The sequence below is a fragment of the Anomaloglossus baeobatrachus genome, chromosome 9, assembly GCF_048569485.1.
Source record: "Anomaloglossus baeobatrachus isolate aAnoBae1 chromosome 9, aAnoBae1.hap1, whole genome shotgun sequence".
Classification (NCBI taxonomy): Eukaryota; Metazoa; Chordata; class Amphibia; order Anura; family Aromobatidae; genus Anomaloglossus; species Anomaloglossus baeobatrachus.
This window is the reverse complement of record NC_134361.1, coordinates 161,374,563-161,397,152: the sequence shown is the minus strand read 5'-3', so window position 1 is coordinate 161,397,152 and position 22,590 is coordinate 161,374,563. Positions and strand designations below refer to the sequence as shown.

At 49.8% G+C, this 22,590-nt stretch overlaps 1 protein-coding gene across 1 annotated transcript in view; it reads right to left on the bottom strand.

Annotated features, from left to right (window-relative positions):
• The window catches only part of FRMPD3 (FERM and PDZ domain containing 3), a 492,671-nt gene that overhangs the window by 70,945 nt on the left and 399,136 nt on the right, over window positions 1-22,590 (bottom strand). The window contains exons 14-15 of the mRNA XM_075324032.1: window positions 18,320-18,499; window positions 4,841-4,985 (exon numbers count right to left, since the gene is read on the bottom strand). Of these exons, the coding sequence (XP_075180147.1) occupies window positions 4,841-4,985; window positions 18,320-18,499 (325 nt within the window). The remainder of the gene's footprint in view (window positions 1-4,840; window positions 4,986-18,319; window positions 18,500-22,590) is intronic.

The following is a 22,590-nucleotide window of genomic DNA, read 5'->3' as shown; positions in this document are numbered from 1 at the left end:
TGTCACAAAGGCTGGGGGCGTATCTGACTGCAACCAACCACAAATGCCAGTACAGCCAGTGGGAGGAGAAAGCAGGGAAATCAGTGCATATGCGATGAGTCTAATGCGTGGCACCGGAAGTGAATGCGTGATCTGGAAGAAGCACTGTGCCGCCATGACGGAGCCTCGGTAAGTATGAAGCTCTCGCTTCATTCTTATTTTCTTTATTATTCTTTTATTTTTTTTAAATTTCTCGAGTGCTGAATTCAGATGAAACACCCGGAATCCCGGGCCAAAGCCCAGCACCTGGGTACCCTTGAAACTGAGGGGATCCGGACTTTTACAGTCGGGGTGCGCTCATCACTAGTCATAGACTTACATGGAGACTAAATTCCGGACTGGAACCGGATTTGTAAAAAAAACAACAGGGACCTGCTGGTCCCCGTTATGCACCAGTCTGCTCATCTCTAATCATAGATATACTTTATCTGTAACAGACAGGATTCAAGAAAAAAATCGAGTAAATAAAATTGTATGATTTTGAAATAATTAATTTGCATTTTATTGCATAAAATAAGTATTTGATACAATAGAAAAACAGAACTTAATATATTGTACAGAAACCTTTCTTTAAAAATATAGAGGTCGGATGTTTCCTGCAGTTCTTGGCCAGGTTTTCACACACTGCAGCAGGAATTTTGGGCCACTCCTCCATACAGATCTTCCAAAGATCTTTCAGATTGTGTTAAGCGGGCTTTACACGCTACGACATCGCTAATGCGGAGTCGTTGGGGTCACGGAATTCGTGACGCACATCCGGCCGCATTAGCGATGCCGTTGCGTGTGACATCGATAAGCGATTTTGCATCGTTGCAAAAACGTGCAAAATCGCTAATCGGCGACACGGGGGTCCATTCCCAATTATCGTTACTTCAGCAGTAACGAGGTTGTTCGTCGTTCCTGCGGCAGCACACATCGCTGCGTGTGACGCCGCAGGAGCGAGGAAGCTCTCCCTACCTGCCTCCCGGCCGCTATGCGGAAGGAAGGAGGTGGGCGGGATGTTACGTCCCGCTCATCTCCGCCCCTCCGCTGCGATTGGGCGGCGGTTCAGTGACGTTTCAGTGACGTCGCTGTGACGCCGCACGGACCGCCCCCTTAGAAAGGAGGCGGTCCGCCGGTCACAGCGACGTCGCCGGACAGGTAAGTATGTGTGACGGCTCTGGGCGATGTTGTGCGGCACGGGCAGCGATATGCCCGTGTCGCGCAACAGATGGGGGCGGATACCCACACTAGCGATATCGGGACCGATATCGCAGTGTGTAAAGTAGCCTTTACTGTCACTGGGCAATATTGAGATTCACCTCCCTCCAAAGATTTTCTATTGGGTTCAGGTCTGAAGATTGGCTAGGTCACTCGAGGACCTTGAAATGCTTCTTACGGAGCCACGCTCTAGTGTCAAGGCTACTATACAGTTAGTCTTTTATTTTATCAATGTGTTTTATATTTGTTTTTTCTTTGTTTTGTTTCCTGCTGAACTGGTCTTTCTCTCTAAAACCTTCCCTCGGGAACCAATTCTCCAGTGTTCAATTCCTAGATTCTTCCTGTCTTCCGGCAGCTATTATTTCTTTGGCCAGCAGAGGGCAGTGTCAAATCACTAATCTCACAAGGCTGCACAGATCGTTGTGCCCATATTCCTACACTACCCTATTCAAGCATACAGTCCACACGATGCAAGTGCAAAAACCCAGCCAGGACCATGTATGTAGCATCATGGGGCGTCTGAAGTCAATCCCTTCTGCTGCTAGTATTCATTGTATTAGGTAGCTTTCCTGCTCGGTTTTTATCCTTTCTCCTTTAGGATCAAGTGGAGCAATACTTCTATTCAGCTGCTGATTATCAGTATTCCCCTTGTGCTTAAATACTCCCTTCTTCCCTGGACTTGTGCTGGTGATATTATACAGTTCATTCAAGCTCTGGTTGCAAGCAGGTGGCTTGTAAATTCTGTCCAGCTGCTGATTATCAGTATTCTCTAGGTGCTTAAGTACTTCCTTCTTTCCTGCACTGGTGCTGGTGATATTATTCAGTTCATTCAAGCTCTGGTTGCAAACAGGTGACTTGCTCTCATCTGTGGTATTATTGCTGAAAACTTTACAGGACTTCTACCTGAGTCATCTGTGGATTAATAGTTCATGCATTTTCCCCCATGTGTCCTCCTTGTGTCTTCTCTATTGTTTAGTGGGGATGATGACGAGCTCATCCCACCCATTTCCTATCTAGGGTCCAGCTGTATGGATACCTAGTGTCAGGTATCCGGCTCAGTGCATAGGTGCAGAACCTATTTAGGGTAGTGAGGAACCACAGGGACCAGCAATAGGTTTGGTCATGGGTCACCATCTCCCCCTTCCCTAGACACAGGGTTTCCCTTCCCTTCACTTTCACTGTTCGCTTTGTACTTCCCCATACCTAGTAACTCTATGTACCAGTATAATCAGTTTGTGGAGTCAGAGACTGCGCTGCAGCTTTAAGTGTACAAAAGTCTCCCAGTAAAAGCAGCAGAGCCCTAAAGAGTTATTCCAAGAAATCAAAGTTATCCCACATTCACAGATTAGGAGATAGCATACAGTGTGCTCGCAATGCGACTGATAGGTCCCAGTGATCACAAAAATAGGGCTTTATATCCCAGTAACTGGGCACTGCAAAGTACCATCTTGAATGGAGTAGAACTGCACATGCTTGACTTCTGCTCCATTTTGTGTCTATGGGACTGCCAGGGAAAGCCAAGCACAGTGACAAAGGCCAGATTAGACTTTGCCATAACATATCAAAAGAAGCCGTCCAGTTCTGGAAAAGAATTCTTTAGACAGATGAAATTAAGATCAACCTGTACCAGATTGATGGGCAGAAGAAAGTATGGAGAAGGCTTGGAACAGCTCATGATCCAGAGCACAGCACATCCTCTGTAAGACATGGTGTAGGCAGTATGATGGCAGTGCATGTATAGCTTCCAATGGCTCTGGGTCACTAGTGTTTATTGATGATGTGACCGAAGACAGAAGCAGGAGGATGAATTCTGAAGTGTACAGGGCGATACTTTCTGCTCAGATTCAACCAAATACAGCAAGGTTGATTGACAAAAGCCCAAAATATATTGCGAAAGCAACCAAAGACATTTTTTAAGGAAAAGAAGTGGAAAATTCTGCAATGGTCAAGTCAATCACCACATCTCAACCTCATTGAGCATGTAGTTCACATGCTTAAGAGAAAACTCAAGACAAAAAGACCCACAAGCAAACAATAACTGAAGTCAGCTGCAGTAAAGGCCCACAAATCATTACAAAGGAGGAAATGGCTTCCAGACTTCAGGCCAGTCATTATCTAAAAAAGATTCTCTACAAGGTCTTAAAAATGAACATTTTATTTTAGGTTAATTTGTCCAACTTTTGAGCCCTTGAAACGAGCAGGCTTTGTAGAAAGACTGATGCAATTCCTAAATGTTTCACAGGATATCATTGTTCAACCACTTTAATTAAACCTGAAAGTCTACATACACTTCAATTGTTTTATAATAAATAAAAAATAGTGTCCTGCAGAGCTGAAATCACAAAGATCCGATCACTGTCCAAATATTTGTGACCCTAACTATAAATCTCTGTGTTCAATGTTAGCATCATACAAAGAAGATCTAGTAATAACAGTACAGTGGAACCTCACTTAACGAGTAACCCAGTTAGCGAGTATTTCGCCTAATGAGCAAAGCTTGCTGTAAATTTGTAACTCAGTTTACGAGCAAGCTTTGCTGAACGAGCAAAATACTCACCGCACACACTTCCTGTTCCGTACATCCACCGCGCTCTAACCTGCTCTTGCAGTCCACACAAACATACACAAGCAGGCACAAGCACGCACAAACACACACAAACACGCACGAACACACACATACTATGCTCACCTTACCTCCCGTTCCATCGCCGGCCTCCTGGAACTTGCAGTTCGTTGCTACAGGATGTGTATCGGGTAACCATCGTGACCGATGCCGAAACTTCCGCTGCCAGAGTGCTGACGTCAAAGGCAGGAGCCGCTTGCCTCTGATTGGCCAGCGCGCTGCCCTTGAGTAGTGGCTGACAGCGGAGCTCCGGCATCGGTCGCGATGGTTACCGGATACGCATCCTGTAGCGGCGAATTACAAGATCTAGGAGGCCGGCGATGGAACGGAAGGTAAGGTGACCATAATATGTGTACCTTCCGTTTCATCGCCGGCCTCATGGTTCTTGTAGTTCGCTGCTACAGGATGTGTATCCGGTACCCATCGCGACCGATGCCGGAGCTTCCGCTGTCAGCAGCTACTCAAAGGCAGCGCGCTGGCCAATCTGAGGCAAGCGGCTCCTGCCTTTGACGTCAGCATTCTGGCAGCGGAAGCTCCGGGGCATCGGTCGCAATGGTTATCAGATACACATCCTGTACCGGCGAACCATGAGGCCGGCGATGGAATGGAAGGTAAGGTGAGCATAATATATGTGTGTGCGTGCGTGTTTGTGTGTTTGTGTGTGTTTGTGTGTGTTTATGTGTGGTTGTGCGTGTTTGTGCATGTGTGGAATGGCACAATAGGGGACCAGGATGGGACATTTAACAAGTTGCGGAACGAATTGTCTGCATTGTAATGATTTCCTATGGGAAATCATGCTTTGCTGAACGAGTAACTTGGTTAACAAGCACACTCCCAGAACAGGTTCCACTGTATGGGAAATACAAAGTATATTCTAATTCCATATACATTTCCAGTGTAAAATATAATCTTTGATCACAGAGGGGTTTATATTTTTTGCTTACATTGGATAAATGATAAAGCAGATGAAAGTCATACCTGCCTTGATAATCTGAGGTGGAGGCAAGTGACCTGTTGTTCTGTAAAATATGCCTTTCTTGGGGTCCACCAGCAGACGATAATATCCTGCCACCAAACACGCAAAACTTGTGGCTTCAGGCCAATCCATCAGTAGCACAAGTGACTGACAAATAGGAAAAGAAAAAAGTAAAATGCAGATTATTATTATTATTATTATTATTATTATTATAGCGCCATTTATACATATGAAAAGGGTATATATAATAGAGACAAGAACAATAATCATAATGTGACGCCCTGGACTAGCCAGGTCGTCACAGGTACTACAGCACACACCCCCACCCTGAGACAGGCACATCAGCCAGACACAAAATCCTTGTTGCCTCCCTCCAGGGGCTGATGTCCAGACCAGTTGGGGTGGAGCAAGGCGGTTGGCCCCACCCACCGAGGAGTTCACAGTCCTGGAGGCGGGAGAAGGAAGTCAGAGTAGAAAGTGGGAAGTGAAGGAGTAAGAGTGAAGAGGTGGTAGAGGAGCAAACTGACCGTGTCCGGGTGTGTGGCCCGGGCACCAAGAGCAAGGTTGGCAGACGGTGGTGGCCGTATGCAGGAAAGGCAGATCAACGCGGAACCGTAGGACCGGGAACGGGCGGTGGCCCGCCGGTACCGAACCGGGGAGCGAAGTGAAGCCAGCACACACAGGCAGGGCCTACGGACCCCGACCAGGCGTGGAGTCGTCATTAGAGGTCAAATCCGTCAGTGACCGGAACCCCAGGGGTTTCCTAACAGCTAAGACCCGATTGAAGGCAACCGTCCGACCAGCAAAAGGAAATACAGCTATCGCCACAGCTAGAGTTCCAAGGGCCAGAGAATGCGGGCAAAAGGGCTCCTCCGGCACATACACACGCTGGGGAGCGGGTTACCGGTGGGAATCCACCGGGAACGAACATACACAAAGGTGCAGGGAAAGGCAGCCACCACTAACCATTCAGGAGAAGCCACAGCAGCCGGCTGCGGGACCCGTCCATCCAGCCGTTTGGTTTACCAGAGACTTTGCGTACCTTTGTAAATACAAAATGGATACAGCCGCACACTAAATGCCATCAATGTATAAGTGAACTCTGGTACTGCATTACTGCTATATGAAAAAATGAGATTTTTAGTTTATGAATTGGCCAATGCATGTAAGCCCGGAAACCAAACGGCAAGGTAAATCTCAATATTCCGGGTCCCTAACTAAAATGCCACTATCTAGGTTAAAACCATCCATGTCTGGGCAGCTAGACTAAAAATCTAACTTGAAATGCCACTATCTGGACTATCTCATTTTTTCATGTAGCAGTAATGCAGTACCAGAGTTCACTTATACATTGATGGCATTTAGTGTGCGGCTGTATCCATTTTGTATTTGCTAGGTTTTTTCAGCTGGCACCTATACACACTTGTAGGATGTGCGGGTCAGTCTTTTGAAATATTTGCAGTGAGTTTTTTTCTGACCGAGCACTCCGCCCTACAAACCAGGCTGTGTTCATAATCTTTATACCAGGAGTCCTAGCTGCCCAGACATGGAGGTTAGTCCAGATAGTGGCATTTCAAGTTAGATTTTTAGTCTAGCTGCCCAGACATGGATGGTTTTAACCTAGATAGTGGCATTTTAGTTAGGGACCCGGAATATTGAGATTTACCTTGCCGTTTGGTTTCCAGGCTTACATGCATTGGCCAATTCATAAACTAAAAATCTCATTTTTTCATATAGCAGTAATGCAGTACCAGAGTTCACTTATACATTGATGACATTTAGTGTGCGACTGTATCCATTTTGTATTTGCTAGGTTTTTTCAGCTGGCACCTATACACACTTGTAGGATGTGCGGGTCAGTCTTTTGAAATATTTGCGTACCTTTGTGGCTGAGTGAGTACTATCGTGCCATCTGGCACCGCGCTGCGCAGTCCAAGCGACCCGGCACCCATCCAACCCTGCCTCCCTGTCATCTCACCGGGCCCCGGGACCACCAACCCCTACCCACGGAGGGGATAACAACATCCCAGCTGCTCCCTGCCATCGCTCCCGGGATCCCAGTCATCAGCAGTGGTGGTGCCCAACCTCACCACAACCCGTGGGTGGCGTCACAAACCAAATCTCAAACCAAACTACCCCCCTTTCACTCACGGGCGAGAAGCGCCGCTCGAGTCCCCGGATCCGGCCCACCGCTCGAGCCACCGAGCAGCCATCGCAGCAGCGCCGGACCCGAGCGTTAGCGAGCGCAGCGGTGTCCCTCCCCGCCTGCGACAATTTGGCGTCACAAACAGGATCTTACTGTTCTGCCGGCTGGTAGAAGTGCGCCTTGTGCCCCGCCGGCGGTGTCCGGCCGAAACATTTCAGAATCCGCCATCTTGGGCACGAAGATTTTCCCGCTCGAGCGTCTTCTCGAGCAGTGGAGGCGCGAAAGCCGAAGCCCCGCCCCTGAAGAGGAGGTGCCGAGAAAAGACCAAGGGGGGACGCGGATGGAGAGATGGCGGTGTCTTCGGGCTGGAGCGCGGGAGCGCCCGCCACCGGAGCGTCTAAGCTCTGGAGGGGCAGAGGAGGAGTAGCCTTTGAAGACTGCGGCTCGGGTGAGCTCCCCGCCGGGACCGCCGCGTGGCTGGAATGGGAGCTGGGCCGGTTTTGCTTAAAGGTGAGGGCGCATAGCTTGCAGCAGCTGCTGGATTGGAAGGCAGAGGTGCGCAGAATGGTCGCTGTGGTGTGGGCCCGTGAGCAAGGGGCCGCGGCGGCCGTGCCGCGTCGTGATCAGGCCACCCAAGTTCATGAACCAGCCTTGATTGAGTGGGAGCCGGGGGCCGGTACTATAGCAGGGGGTCCAGAGAGAGTGCAGCTGATGGAAGAGGAGGTCCCGAGCACGCTGCCCCCGCCACCGTTTCCAACGGCGATCAGCGGTTCTGGACTGCACTGCCTATGGAAGGAGAACCCGATGTACTGTCCGGTCCCCGATTGGGCCGACCCCCCACGGTGGTAGCCACCCCCAAAGGCAGCGGTCCCTCCGTTGCATCGTTGTCCCCGTTGGGACCACTAGTACCGTAAACCTGTTAAGTGAATGACTGTGAATCAACCGAGTAAATCATCTGATTATCCGTCTGAAGAGAACCGTCCCCGTAGGGACTGGAGTTGTTGTCCCCTGATTAACCGTTGATTACCCCCCACCGTGCATAAGAAACTGCTTATGGACATGCCTGAGAACTTGCAAGGCACCCATGAACTAGTGGGATTGTAAATAGGTTGGGGCATGTTTCCGTTGCCGCCTCCAGAGAGGCTGATTTGGAGGATGGGCCTGGAGGAAAGAGATGGCCCAGGCCCGCCACTACCGCAACCGATGGCAATCCTCCGGGGGTCAGGGGTCCCCCATGGACGTGGAATCCCCTGAAGTGACAGTCGGGTGCGAGACACCGTACCCGTTCCCGCTCGGGCAGCCTGGATCTGGACTGGGGTCAAGGGGTGCTGCCCACTTCTTAGGGGCAGCATCAGGGCCAGGTTGCTTGGGTGGGAGAGCGGAAGCCGTCTGTTTAATGTTAATAAAAATGTAAATATAATTGTTGTGTAACGTTCAAGTGTCCTTACAAGTATGCATATGTTAAAAAGTTTAAATGTTATTTATCTTTTTCAGTTGAGAAAAATAAAACCGGTGATGGACGGGCAGCCCGCGGACGGTCTGCATTTAACCAAGGGGGAATGTGGCGCTCTGGACTAGCCAGGTCGTCACAGGTACTACAGCACACACCCCCACCCTGAGACAGGCACATCAGCCAGACACAAAATCCTTGTTGCGTCCCTCCAGGGGCTGATGTCCACACCAGGTGGGGTGGAGCAAGGCGGTTGGCCCCACCCACTGAGGAGTTCACAGTCCTGGAGGCGGGAGAAGGAAGTCAGAGTAGAAAGTGGGAAGTGAAGGAGTAAGAGTGAAGAGGTGGTAGAGGAGCAAACTGACCGTGTCCGGGTGTGTGGCCCGGGCACCAAGAGCAAGGTTGGCAGACGATGGTGGCCGTCTGCAGGAGAGGCAGATCAACGCGGAACCGTAGGACCGGGGACGGGCGGTGGCCCGCCGGTACCGAACCGGGGAGCAAAGTGAAGCCAGCACACACAGGCAGGGCCTACGGACCCCAACCAGGCTTGGAGTCGCCATTAGAGGTCAAATCCGTCGGTGACCGGAACCCCAGGGGTTTCCTAACAGCTAAGACCCGATTGAAGGCAACCGTCCGACCAGCAAAAGGAAATACAGCTACTGCCACAGCTAGAGTTCCAAGGGCCCAGAGCCTGCGGGCAAAAGGGCTCCTCCGGCACATACACACGCTGGGGAGCGGGTTACCGGTGGGAATCCACTGGGACCGAACATACACAAAGGTGCAGGGAAAGGCAGCCACCACTAACCGTTCAGGAGAAGCCACAGCAGCCGGCTGCGGGACCCGTCCATCCAGCCGTTTGGTTTACCAGAGACTTTGCGTACCTTTGTGGCTGAGTGAGTACTACCGTGCCGTCTGGCACCGCGCTGCGCAGTCCAAACGACCCGGCACCCATCCAACCCTGCCTCCCTGTCATCTCACCGGGCCCCGGGACCACCAACCCCCTACCCATGGAGGGGAAAACAACATCCCAGCTGCTCCCTGCCATCGCTCCCGGGATCCCCGTCATCAGCAGCGGTGGTGCCCAACCTCACCACAACCCGTGGGTGGCGTCACGGACCAAATCCCAAACCAAACTACCCCCCTTTCACTCACGGGCGAGCAGTGCAACTCGAGTCCCCGGATCCGGCCCACCGCTCGAGCCACCGAGCAGCCATCGCAGCTTCGCCGGACCCGAGCGTTAGCGAGCGCAGCGGCGTCCCTCCCTGCCCGCGACAATAATACAAGTCACAGACAGGTAAAGGAGGAGAGAGAACTATGCCCGCGAGGGCTCACAGTCTACAAGGGATGGGTGAGGATACAGTAGGTGAGGGTAGAGCTGGTCATGCAGCACTATATGAGACTGAGGATTACTTCAGGTTGTAGGCTTGGTGGAAAAGGTGGGTCTTCAGGTTCCTTTAGAACAGGAGTGGGGAACCTCCGGCCCGCGGGCCGTATACAACCCGCAATGACATTTTCTGTGGCCCCCGGGCTGATTCCCGGGGTTCGCAGTGCTGGGGAGTCAGCCGTATCTTCCTGGCTGCTGGCCCTTTAAGATCCCGCAGGGCGCATTCAATACTGAACGCTGGAATTACGCTGGTACTGGCTACGTGAGGACGTACGGGTGGGAGGTGCTCTACAGACCAACAGAAGAGGAGCAACTGCCCTATCGTCCCCCAGGTTCTACTGTGCCAGGCAGCGCTCTCTCGGTGCCCGGTGGCAGCGCTCTCACTGTGCTCTGTCAGTGTCCCCAGCCTCCCCCAGGTCTGTCAGTGTCCCCAGCCTCCCCCAGGTCTGTCAGTGTCCCCAGCCTCCCCCAGGTCTGTCAGTGTCCCCAGCCTCCCCCAGGTCTGTCAGTGTCCCCAGCCTCCCCCAGGTCTGTCAGTGTCCCCAGCCTCCCCCAGGTCTGTCAGTGTCCCCAGCCTCCCCCAGGTCTGTCAGTGTCCCCAGCCTCCCCCAGGTCTGTCAGTGTCCACAGCCTCCACCAGGTCTGTCAGTGCCCCCAGCCTCCACCAGGTCTGTCAGTGTCCCTAGCCTCCTCCAGGTCTGTCAGTTTCCCCAGCCTCCCCCAGGTATGTCAGTGTCCCCAGCTTCCCCCAGGTCTGTCAGTGTCCCCAGCCTCCCCCAGGTCTGTCAGTGTCCCCAGCCTCCCCCAAGTCTGTCAGTGTCCCCAGCCTCTCCCAGGTCTGTCAGTGCCCCCAGCCTCCTACAGGTCTGTCAGTGTCCCCAGCTTCCTTCAGTTCTGTCAGTATCCCCAGCCTCCCCCAGGTCTGTCAGTGTCCCCAGCCTCTCCCAGGTCTCTCAGTGCCCCCAGCCTCTCCCAGGTCTGTCAGTGCCCCCAGCCTCTCCCAGGTCTGTCAGTGTCCCCAGCCTCCCCCAGGTCTGTCAGTGTCCCCAGCCTCCCACAGGTCTGTCAGTGTCCCCAGCCTCCCCCAGGTCTGTCAGTATCCCCAGCCTCTCCCAGGTCTGTGAGTGTCCCAGCCTCTCCCAGGTCTGTCAGTGTCCTCAGCCTCCCACGGGTCTGTCAGTGTCCTCAGCCTCCCCCAGGTCTGTTTGTGTCCCCAGCCTCCCACAGGTCTGTCAGTGCCCCCAGCCTCCTACAGGTCTGTCAGTGTCCCCAGCTTCCTTCAGATCTGTCAGTATCCCCAGCCTCCCCCAGGTCTGTGAGTGTCCCCAGCCTCTCTCAGGTCTGTCAGTGTCCCCAGCCTCTCCCAGGTCTGTCAGTGCCCCCAGCCTCTCCCAGGTCTGTCAGTGCCACCAGCCTCTCCCAGGTCTGTCAGTGTCCCCAGCCTCCCCCAGGTCTGTCAGTATCCCCAGCCTCTCCCAGGTCTGTGAGTGTCCCAGTCTCTCCCAGGTCTGTCAGTGTCCTCAGCCTCCCACGGGTCTGTCAGTGTCCTCAGCCTCCCCCAGGTCTGTTTGTGTCCCCAGCCTCTCCCAGGTTTGGCAGTGCCCCCAGCCTCTCCCAGGTTTGTCAGTGCCCCCAGCCTCTCCCAGGTTTGTCAGTGCCTCCAGTCTCTCCCAGGTCTGTCAGTGCCCCCAGCCTCTCCCAGGTCTGTCAGTGCCCCCAGCCTCTCCCAGGTTTGTCAGTGCCCCCAGCCTCTCCCAGGTTTGTCAGTGCCCCCAGTCTCTCCCAGGTCTGTCAGTGCCCCCAGCCTCTCCCAGGTCTGTCAGTGCCCCCAGCCTCTCCCAGGTTTGTCAGTGTCCCCAGCCTCCCTCAGGTCTGTCTGTGCCCCCAGCCTCTCCCAGGCCTGTCAGTGCCCCCAGCCTCCCTCAGGTCTGTCAGCGTCCCCAGCCTCCCTCAGGTATGTCAGTGTCCCCAGCCTCCCTCAGGTCTGTCAGTGCCCCCAGCCTCTCCCAGGCTTGCCAGTGTCCCCAGCCTCCCCCAGGTCTGTGTGTGCCCCCAGCCTCCCTCAGGTCTGTGTGTGCCCCCAGGTCTGTTTGTGCCCCCAACACCTTCTGTGCCCCCAGTCTCCCTCAAGTCTGTCTGTGCCTCCAGCCTCCCCCATTGTTCTCAGTGCCTTCATCGTCCCCCAGCACCCTCTGTGCCCCCAGCCTCTCCCATCGCTCTCGGTGCCCCCAGCGCTCTCTGTGCCCCTCTGTCAATCCCCCAGCGCTGTCTGTGCCCCTCCGGCAATCCCCCAGGGCTGTCTGTGCCCCTCCGGCAATCCCCCAGGGCTGTCTGTGCCCCTCTGGCAATCCCCCAGGGCTGTCTGTGCCCTTCTGGCAATCCCCCAGGGCTGTCTGTGCCCCTCCGGCAATCCCCCAGGGCTGTCTGTGCCCCTCCGGCAATCTCCCAGGGCTGTCTGTGACCCTCCGGCAATCCCCCAGGGCTGTCTGTGCCCCTCCGGCAATCCCCCAGGGCTGTCTGTGCCCCTCCAGCAACCCCCCAGGGCTGTCTGTGTCCCCCAGCTATGTATATACCCCCAGAAATGTTTGTGCCCCACAGCGATGTCTGTGCAACCCAGTGATGTGTATATAACCCCAGTGATGTCTATGCCCCACTGCTTCCCTAATAATATTTATTCCTCCCAGCCCTCCCCAGCAATGTTTATGCACCATGGCTATGTCTGTGCTCCCCATCAATGATGTATATACCCCCAGTGATGTATGTACCCCCCCAGTGATGTCTGCCCACAGCCACGTCTATGTTCCGCAGCTTTTCTAGTGATATATACTCCTCCCAAGTGATGTATTTGTCCTCAGCATGTCCTTTGATGTCTATGCCCCCCAGCCTCCCCAGTGATCTATATTCTTCTCAACCCTCCCCTGTGATGTATATACAGCAGGCCCAGCCAACTCAAACCTGGAAAAGCAGTTGTGAAAAGCAAGAAGATCAGTATCACCTAATATTACAGCTGCACCAAAGAGTACAAACTCCAGCCGCCACAGTGAGTTAATTGTTTGACAAAAAATAGCAGGGTAATTTTCAAGTTGATAGTTTTGTGTGGCCCCCGAAGGTTGGTAGAAATTTCCAAATGGCCCCCGGCAGAAAATAGGTTCCCCACCCCTGCTTTAGAAGCTTTTCAAGGTAGGCGAGAGTGTGATGTGTTGTGGAAACGTATTCCAGAGTATGGTGGAGGTTCGGGAGAAATTTTGGATGTGATTATGGTAAAAGGAGATAAGAGGGGAGTAGAGAAGAAGATCTTGTGAGGATCGGAGGTTACGTGCAGGTAGGTACCAGAAGACTAGATCACAGATGTATGAAGGAGACAGGTTGTGGATGGCTTTGTATGTCATGGTTAGTGTTTTCAACTGGAATCGTTGGGCAATAGGAAGCCAGTGAAGGGATTGGCAGAGAGGAGAGGTAGGGGAATAGCGGGGGACATGTGGAATAGTTGGGCAGCAGAGATTAGGATAGATTGTAGGGGCGCAAGTATGTTAGATGGGAGGCCACAGAGCAGGGGGTTGCAATAGTCCAGGCGGGAGATAATGAGGGCATTCACTACTGTTTTTACAGATTTATAGGATAATATTAATGTCGTTTGTGTGAGCTTTTAGTTAATTTCTGCGGATTTTTGCTTCATGAAAAATGCAACGTTATACTATTCCAACTAACTGGATGGATTTATAGAAATCTCCTGCCCTCTGTGCATCTTTTTTACTCAGCGTAATCTGACCTTTGGTGGGTTTTTCAAATCCACAGCATGTCAATTTCTCTGGTGGGTGAGTTTTATGTGCATATTTTTGTCACAAACTTGCATTGCATGCAAAAAATCTGCAGGTAAAATCTGCACATGTGTTTTTAGTGTATTTCCACTGCGGAATCCCCTCCAAATCACGTGTAATCCACATGTGACTATATCAATAATGTTTTGCCAACGCCAAATACCAGGAAGCAACAAAAACAAAGCAGCTTTATTTAAGACATGAAAAATCAAAGACAAAAAACTGCAGCATCAAAAACTCAAGTAAAAAACTCAAGTAACCTAATTTGCATAATAGGTGCAGAAATGTTACAGACCCCCTTCTTATTCCCCCTCCTGTCATCTGACCACTGCCAGAGATAGTTCTATTTCTGGTTCCTGTGTTATTTGTATAGTGATTCCTGTGTGCTGATCTCTGCTTGTTTCCTGACTACCTCTCCTGCCTGCTGTTTATGTACCTCACTGCCCAATCCGGATTTGACCACTGCTTGTTTTCTGATTACGTCCTTGCCTGCCGATTCTGTCCCTGTTCTGCAATTCCTGGTCTGACCCTGCCTGATGGCTACTCTCTCGGACTGCAGCCTTCCACAGGTATTGATCTCCAGGGCCCTGTGTAATTCCAAATCCCTGTATAGGGGTTAAAGGGTTTCAGGGCGTCCTGCTTGGTGAGTGGCTTCCCTCTAGTCTGTCCATTACAGCCCGTCTGAGTCTGTAAATCCAGGCAGGCATTACAGCCAACACCTGACCTCTCCAATAATCAGCCATATCACAGCACAACAAATAAACACTTTTTGTCTGCTACTTGGCAAAAACCATGTGCGCTATACTAAATCGAATGCGCTGAATCCAAATCTGAAGTTAGTTTTTTTGTAGCACGTCAGGATATTAACTTATTCCAATTTTTGTGAAAATTAAAATAAGCAATTAATAAAGATACAGAATCGTTATGTCCCACAGTTTCACAACATGTATTATCATTTTTATTGAAAAAGAAGTATAGGTAAATAAACCAAAAAACTTAAAAATCACTTATAGTAGCTTAAGAAATCGCCTTGAACTCAGCAGAGTACTTTTAAAAGTGCTTCAGGCACTTGCTTTTGTGCTTGTGAGTGGTCCTAGTGGCCCATTGCAAAAACCAGCAGTAATCGCCCATCATGTTGGGGTTAAAGCGACCTGGGTATCTTTTTTCCATAGTAGAAATGTCCTGGTGGAATCTCTCACCATGTTCGTCACTGACATTACCCATATTTGGAGGAAAGAAGTCAAGATGTGAATGTAGGAAATGCATTTTCAATGACATTCGGGCACCATGCATTTCGTATGCTTGAAGCATATTGTCTATTAGTTCAGCATAGTTTTCTGCTCTTTCGTTTCCAAGGAAGTTTTGAACTACTACTATAAATGCATCCCATGCAGTTAGTTCAAGTGGGGTGAGTTCTTTCTTGAAGATTTCATCATGGATTAGTTGGTGGATTTCAGGACCAATAAAGATTCCTGCTTTGAGTTTGGCCTCAGTTTTCAATGCACTAAACTTTTCCTTCAGATACTTAAATCCATTCCCTTGACGATCCATTGCTACTACATAATTTTTCATTAGTCCTAGTTTAATGTGAAGAGGTGGAAGATAAACTTTAAGTGGATCGACAAGTGATTCGTGTTGAACATTGTGCTTACCAATCTTATGTTCATCTCTATTGGGCCACCGTTTAATTTTATAATGGTTGTTGTCATCTCGACTGTTCCATAGGCACAGAAAGCACATATGCTTAGTGTAACCTAACTGCAAACCAAGGACTAGTGCAACAACTTTGAGGTCAGCACAAATGTTCCATTGATGTTCTGAATATTTAATCAATTTCAGAATGATCTGCATAGAAGCATAGGTCTCTTTCATTGCAACCGCATGTGCAATGCCTTCAACAATGCCTGAATAGGCGTATGGCCTTTTCTAAGTATAACTCAAAATCTGGACGTGCTGTGCAAATTCTGAGTTCATATTTGGAATCAGCATGTTCAAATTAGTAAAGAACACATGTTTTACCCTCAGTAGCAAAATCATTGTTGTGCTGTGATCAGCCCTGGTGGAGGTTGAAGGTGAACACAGTAGTGAGCACAATACCCTGGTTAGTGTTCATTGACGATACCGGCAGCTCAGCATCTCTTCAATGCAGATATGTGAGCAGCCAATTCCACCCATCTCACTAAGTGTTCGTAAACCCAGGCTTGACACACCGTATGAACACTCCCAACATTAACCATGCTGGAGCCTGCTTCTTGGCTTACATCACATTGCTATCAATCTTGATGATACATATCTACGCTCAATTACTTTTACGAGGACCTTCTCACATTACCCTATGGGTATGTTCACTGCATCTTTTTCTGTTGGTTTTTGAGCAGGTCTGCTAAAAAAAGATGGAAAAAGAGCGGATGAGATATATATTTTATTTTTTGGATTATAGGACGGATAATACTATAAGATGCAGCCCAGGTTTAGAGATCAGAAAATAGGAAAAACTTGTTTAATATCAATTAAAACTTCCCTGGTGGTGTACAAAAGTGAAGTGTCTACTAATTTTCATACTCTAGAATAGAGAGGAAATGATTAAAAATAAACTCCTCTAGGTGTTCTGTGCAGCATGTGCATTATACACACACATCCACATTATGTATACAAACAACTGCAGCGCACACATACACACAAACACTTCTGCACTTACAGTAGATGTACACACACAGCTCTGCTGCCCAACCAGTAAATATACAGCAGCACAGCTGCACATACAGCTCTGCTGCACAAATACATTAATTTACTCACACAGTGCTGCTACACACATATACACACCCAGTTCTACTGCACACAAACACACACAGCACAGCTGCACTCACACAGCTCTGCTGTCCAACTAGTACATTTAGGCCTAGGACACACGATGAGAAACACGGTGCGAGTGGAATGAGATAAAAAAATCGCATTCCACTCGGACCAATATTATTGTATGGGCCCGCTCCCATGAGCGATTATTTTCCCAGCCCTAATCGGACCAAAAAAACAGTCGCAGCATGCTGCCAGTGTAATGCGATCCTTGTTTCTCTCACACCCATTCAAGTCTATGGGGCGAGAAAAACATCGCATTGCACTCGCATTACACCGAGAGCAGTGTGAGAATCGCAATAGCCGGCAACAAAGGAGATAGGGAGATAAATCCCTCCCTCTTCTCCACAGCGCTGGCCCTCCCCTCCGCAGCGTTGGCCCTCCCCCCCGCAGCTCCTGCTCCCTCCCCTGCTACTGTGATCTGATGGCACGATTGGACCACAGTCGCATGACCCTTACATGACACTCAGCTCCCACTGCGAGCATGACCCGAGTGTCATGCAAGGACTCGCACAAATCCCCGTGTAGCCTCAGCCTTACTCACAACACTGCTGCACACACAACTTTGCTGCTACATACACACAATTACACAGCTATGCTGCATACTTACAAACACACACACAGCACAGCTGCACACACACTCAAACACACAGCTCTACTGCATAGATAAACACACTGCAGCACAGATAAACACAGCTCTGCAGCATATATATAATCAAACAGCACTGCTGAACACACCCAGTTGTGCTGATAAAGATACACACACTCACACACTGTACTGCTACATACACACACACTCTACTGTTACATACACACACAAACACACACACACAACACACACACTGTACTACTACACACATACTATACCACACTATACTGCTACATACAAACCCTGTACTGCTACATACACACTCACACACTGTACTGCTACACACACACACACACAAACACACACACTGTACTGCTACATACACACTCACACAATGTACTGCTACATACACACACTGTACTGCCACACACACACACACACACACACACACATTATACTGCTGCATACAAACCCTGTACTGCTACATACACACAGACACACACTGTACTGCTACAACCACACACTGTATTGCTACCTACACACTCACACACTGTACTGCTACATATACTATACAAACACTGTACTGCTACACACACACTATACTGCTACATGCAAACCCTGTATAGCTACATAAACACTCACACACAGTACTGCTACATACACACTCACACACTGTACTGCTACATACACACTCACACACTGTACTGCTACATACACACTCATACACTGTACTGCTACATGCACACTCATACACTGTACTGCTACATACACACACACACTGTTCTGCTACATACACACTATACTGTTACATACACATTCACATGCTGTACTGCTACATACATACACACACACTGTTCTGCTACATACACTCTAACAGACAGCTGTGAAGATATCAACCATTAATTTATTTCATAAACAAGTACAATACCAGGTGTAAATTTGTTGTCTTACTTTATCCTCCACACTTTCAAATTCCTTACAGACATGTGACTGACCACATAGCTATGGCATTATGGTATATGCTTACAGCTATTAGGAACTTTGATATCCTACCCTGCTGCCCTCTTCTATGGTTTCGTTTCTCAGGACTTACAGCATGGAGAGATCTCACTTTCCGATTGGGAGAGAATGACTTATTGGCTGGCGTCCTGCGTTCCAAAATAGCCACCATGACTGCTACAGCTATATTCCCCACTTATTTATACTAAGAATGCAGCATGTCAATCACAGTTTCTCTATACCTTTGTGTCCATTACACTTGTCTCCACACGCGCTACTCCTTGGGATTCTCGAAACAGCTGGACCTTTGTAACTTGACTGAATTCAAATAGCACTGTAGTGAGATTGGTCTTCAGATCAATTACATGACTGATACCATGGCGGGGACCAACAAGAAGTGTAGTTGCAGCAGTTTTTTCATCCTGAGATTAAAAGGGATACAATATCAAATACAAAGGAGAAGATGAGGAAACAAAAGAAGCTCAACTAATTAGTGGTGCAAGTACTGGTTTAAGGTAAAAAAAGATGCATCAAATATATGACTTATCACAAACCTCTACAATAAATTTGGTGTTTAATCCCTTTAGACTTTTAGAAAAGTGATGCCACCATTTTGTAAGGAAGCCAATCACTTCTGCTCTTCTCACTTTTAGGTTGGAGGAAATCTAACTACGCCAACTATAGTTTCTGCTGCGTTGGTCTGTGAGTTGTGGTGTCCCAGACTTGCTGGAGAAAGAGTTGCTTTGTGCTTGGTGTTCTTGTGGAGTTACCCATCATCTTGTTGTTTCCACCCTGCTCTTGTTTTTTTCCTAATTTCTTATACCTCTGTGTGTGTGTGTGTGTGTGTGTGTGTGTGTGTGCTGTATGACAGAGTTTTGGTTTCCCCATTTATTTTATTACTGTGGGATAAATCACACTCCTGTCCTGCCCTCTCCTGAGCAGCATAATGTAGGGTCAAAGATTTTGCTTATTTTGCTACAATTACACTTTTATCTGATGCAGTTCTATCAGAGCCCTGAATGCTGAGCTGCATATAATACTGCCCATACCATTGATTGGCAGCTTTCTGTTTTGTAACGCCTGCCTGGAACCACAGACTCAGACTGGCTGTACCGGACAGGCAAGAGGAAAGCTGCTCTGCTCACAAAGCAGGATCCCAAGAACCCTGAAACCCTTTAACTCCTATACAGGGATTTGGAATTACACTGGGCCCTGGAGATCACTACCTATGGTAGGCTGCAGTGCGTTGAGAGTAGTAGTCCGGCAGGGTCAAACCAGGGAATGCAGAACAGGGACAAAATCAGGCAGACAAGGACGTAATCAGGAAACCAGGCAGAGGTCAAACCTGGATCAGGTAGCGAGGTACAAAAACTGCAGGCAGGAGGGTAGTCAGAGAATGGGCAGAGGTCAAAACATAGGGATCACTATACAGAATAGTGATATGTCGATCTCGAACAATCCAACACAAAGATCCGGCTCCCTTCTGTGACTGACAGGAGCTGAATCCCCAGTGAGAGCCACTAAATTCTCTTAACGGCTCTCACTGGGTGTAAAATTTGGGTGTTTGGTCGGCAAAACACTGCGCCCCTGAACAAGACCCCACCCACTCGGCAAATTAATTGGCCCATTGTGGGTGGGTGTGGTTTCAGCGGCATTAACAAAAGCTTAAATATGTGTTCACCTGTGGTGAACACATATTTAATGGGGAGCCATGAACGAGCCGAAAGAGCCGCCTCTTTTTGGTGAGCAGAGCCATGGGAACCGGATCACCAAAAAGAGGCGGACTGCCCATCACTAATACAGTACAGAGTGGGACTCAGGAAGCAGGAATTCAGAACTATCTCTGGCAGTGACCAGCAGACAGGAGGAGGAATTACAAGGGTGTGGTGTCTTCCCACTAGCTGCAGCTGAATGGTGGTAACTTCAGCTCAAAGACACACGCCACCTACAGTCAGCCAGTGGTACTGCAGATGCCAGGGAAACCCAGCTTAGTGGATGAGCGGAGCCTGCGCCTACCAGATCCACTGGCACTGACTCCTCTCCTAACACCAGCACTATCCACAGCGGGAACACGGCGCCACCTGGTGATCGAAGCAGAAGTCGCAGGAGCGAACTCTGGTAGGGACGTGACATGTTTATGTGCCGCCCTCGTGCCAGCAGCCATGCTGCTTGGATCCGGATCTGCGGTATGGCTCGAGGGACTCTACCGGACCTGGGGGTCAAGCGGACACTTAATATAAATAGGGGACGTATTTGTACGAGGGTTGTTGAAAACTGTCTGTGATGCCACCCACGGTGTGTGGTGAGATATAGCACCACCGCTGCTGTTGTGGGGCTCCCAGGGGCGATGGGCTGGCAGCTGGATGTTAACCCCTCCGTGGGCAGGGATGCATGCCCCGGGGCCCAATGTCTCTGTGCAGGGGATGATAACGGCAGGGGGCCGGCGCACCCGGTCAGACCGGGAAAGTTACTCACTGTTTAATCAATCACACAAGTCTTTTGCTAAACCATGGCGATGGTAGCCGGCTGCCGCAGATGGGTGTATCTGGTCCCACACCCGGGCTGATGGTCACTACCCCTTTCCTCTGCACTTTGTGTTTTCTTGTGTAGTCTTCCCGGTGTGTAACGCAGGTGTCCGCTCCCGGTCCTATGGTTGGGAGCCGTGCCCGTCAGACGCTGACCTGTGGGATCTACCGGGATCTGGTGGATGCCCTATCCCTCTCTGTGGGTCGTTGTCTACTTTTTGGGACTTAGGTTGGGACAGGACCTGTAATCCTGCCCTCAATCGGTTAATTAGCTAGGCCGTCGGTGCCGGTCTTGGCTTCAGGGTCCGAGTAACCCCTTTGTGCACAGTTTCCGAGACGGTTCTCCGGTGTCGGTACCGGCGGGCTACAACCCTGCCCCGCTCCACCTCGGATCTGCCGAGCCATCTTCCCATCTCCTGCTGGTGGTGACCACCGTCTGCCACCTAGCCAATGTGTCAGGGCTCCGACCCTGACACCTGTCAGCTACTCCTCCTCACTCCAAACTCCATACTTATCTACTGTTTTCCCGCCCCGGGCTCTCAAGACCCCTAGGTGGGTGTTTCCTTTCCGCCTGGTCTCACCCACTGGTGTGTTTGTCCTTTCCTGAGGGGGTGACTAGGGTTTCAGGTCGGCTGTTTTAACACGGTGTGGGAGCGGTGTTATGCGGGGGCCTAAACTGTGTGACTATCTGATTTCGCCAGGGTGTCACATTTACACTGCATATTGACAGAAAGCTGCTAATCAATGGTGGGGAAAGAGTTACACAGAGCAGAATGACTACATGGCAGGAGACAACTAGTCCTCTTGCTGATAAAACACTGAAGCTGCCCAGTAAATAACATATCTCTGTATATATATACATAATGAAGCTCTCAGATTACATAGCAAAAACAGGCAGACAGATTCTCTTTAACATGATTAATTTCTGTTACACATTCACACCTTTCTAACTGTCAGATATACTGCTAACTCGGAGATAATCTGCTCCATTACTATCTCCTTGCAGAGACAAGTTTTCTTTTTGTGATGTACTGGTCTAAAGGTCACTCTAACCAGTGCCGATCAGCTACTTGTTTTGCTGATCGCGGTCTTTTTTAATACCTTCATTACATGGGCTGACTCTGATTCAGATGCGCACTGAGTGTTTTGTGTTCGTTTTTTGTATATAGGCTGCCATTGATCTTGGCAGCACAGGTCTTGTCTACATAAAACAATGTGCTGCCGAGAATGATGATCTTTTGTGAAAACCAAAAAATCCCTTCAACCAACAAATGAATGTTTAGCTCATTCATTGGGTAATGGCAGCCTGTATAGACTGTACAATTATAGTTCTTAAGAATGCTCTTTCATAATTATTGTGCAGTGTAATTGGCCCATTAAACTAATCTAATACTTATTAACTTTACACAATAATACAATTTATTCTCCCTCCTCCATGATTTCACAATTGCTCAAACAGTGGCCACATATTGTGTGTCGCCCTGGGCAAGCCAGGGGTCACAGGTCACAACACCACCACACCCCACACTCCAGGTAGGCACATCACAGCTAACCAGAAATCCTTGTTGCCTTCCTCCAGAGGCTGATGATTCACACCAGGGGGTGGGCCAGGCAGTTGGCTCCGCCCACCAAGGAGATCACAGTTCTGGAGGCGGGAGAAACCAGGCAGAACAGTTAGGGAGGAGGAAGTGGAAGGAGTGGAAGAGTAGCCCGGGTAGGGCAAGAGTAAACAGCAGAGCTTGAGTGAGGAGCTAAGTGAAGGAGTAAACAACTAAGTGAAAGTAGAAAAGTGGAAAAGGAGGAAAGCAAGTGAGGTGACAAGAAGGAAGGAAAGCCTGAAGGGTCCAGCTTTGTGTAGGGCCAGAACAGCAAGGTCAGCGACGGCGGTGACTGTCTGGAGGGGGGCCGTTTGGAAGTTCCTGGAAGGACCCCGTTGGCTGTGTGCCCGGTGGTCTGGAGCAGTGTTCCGAAGGACAGTCAGCACCAGG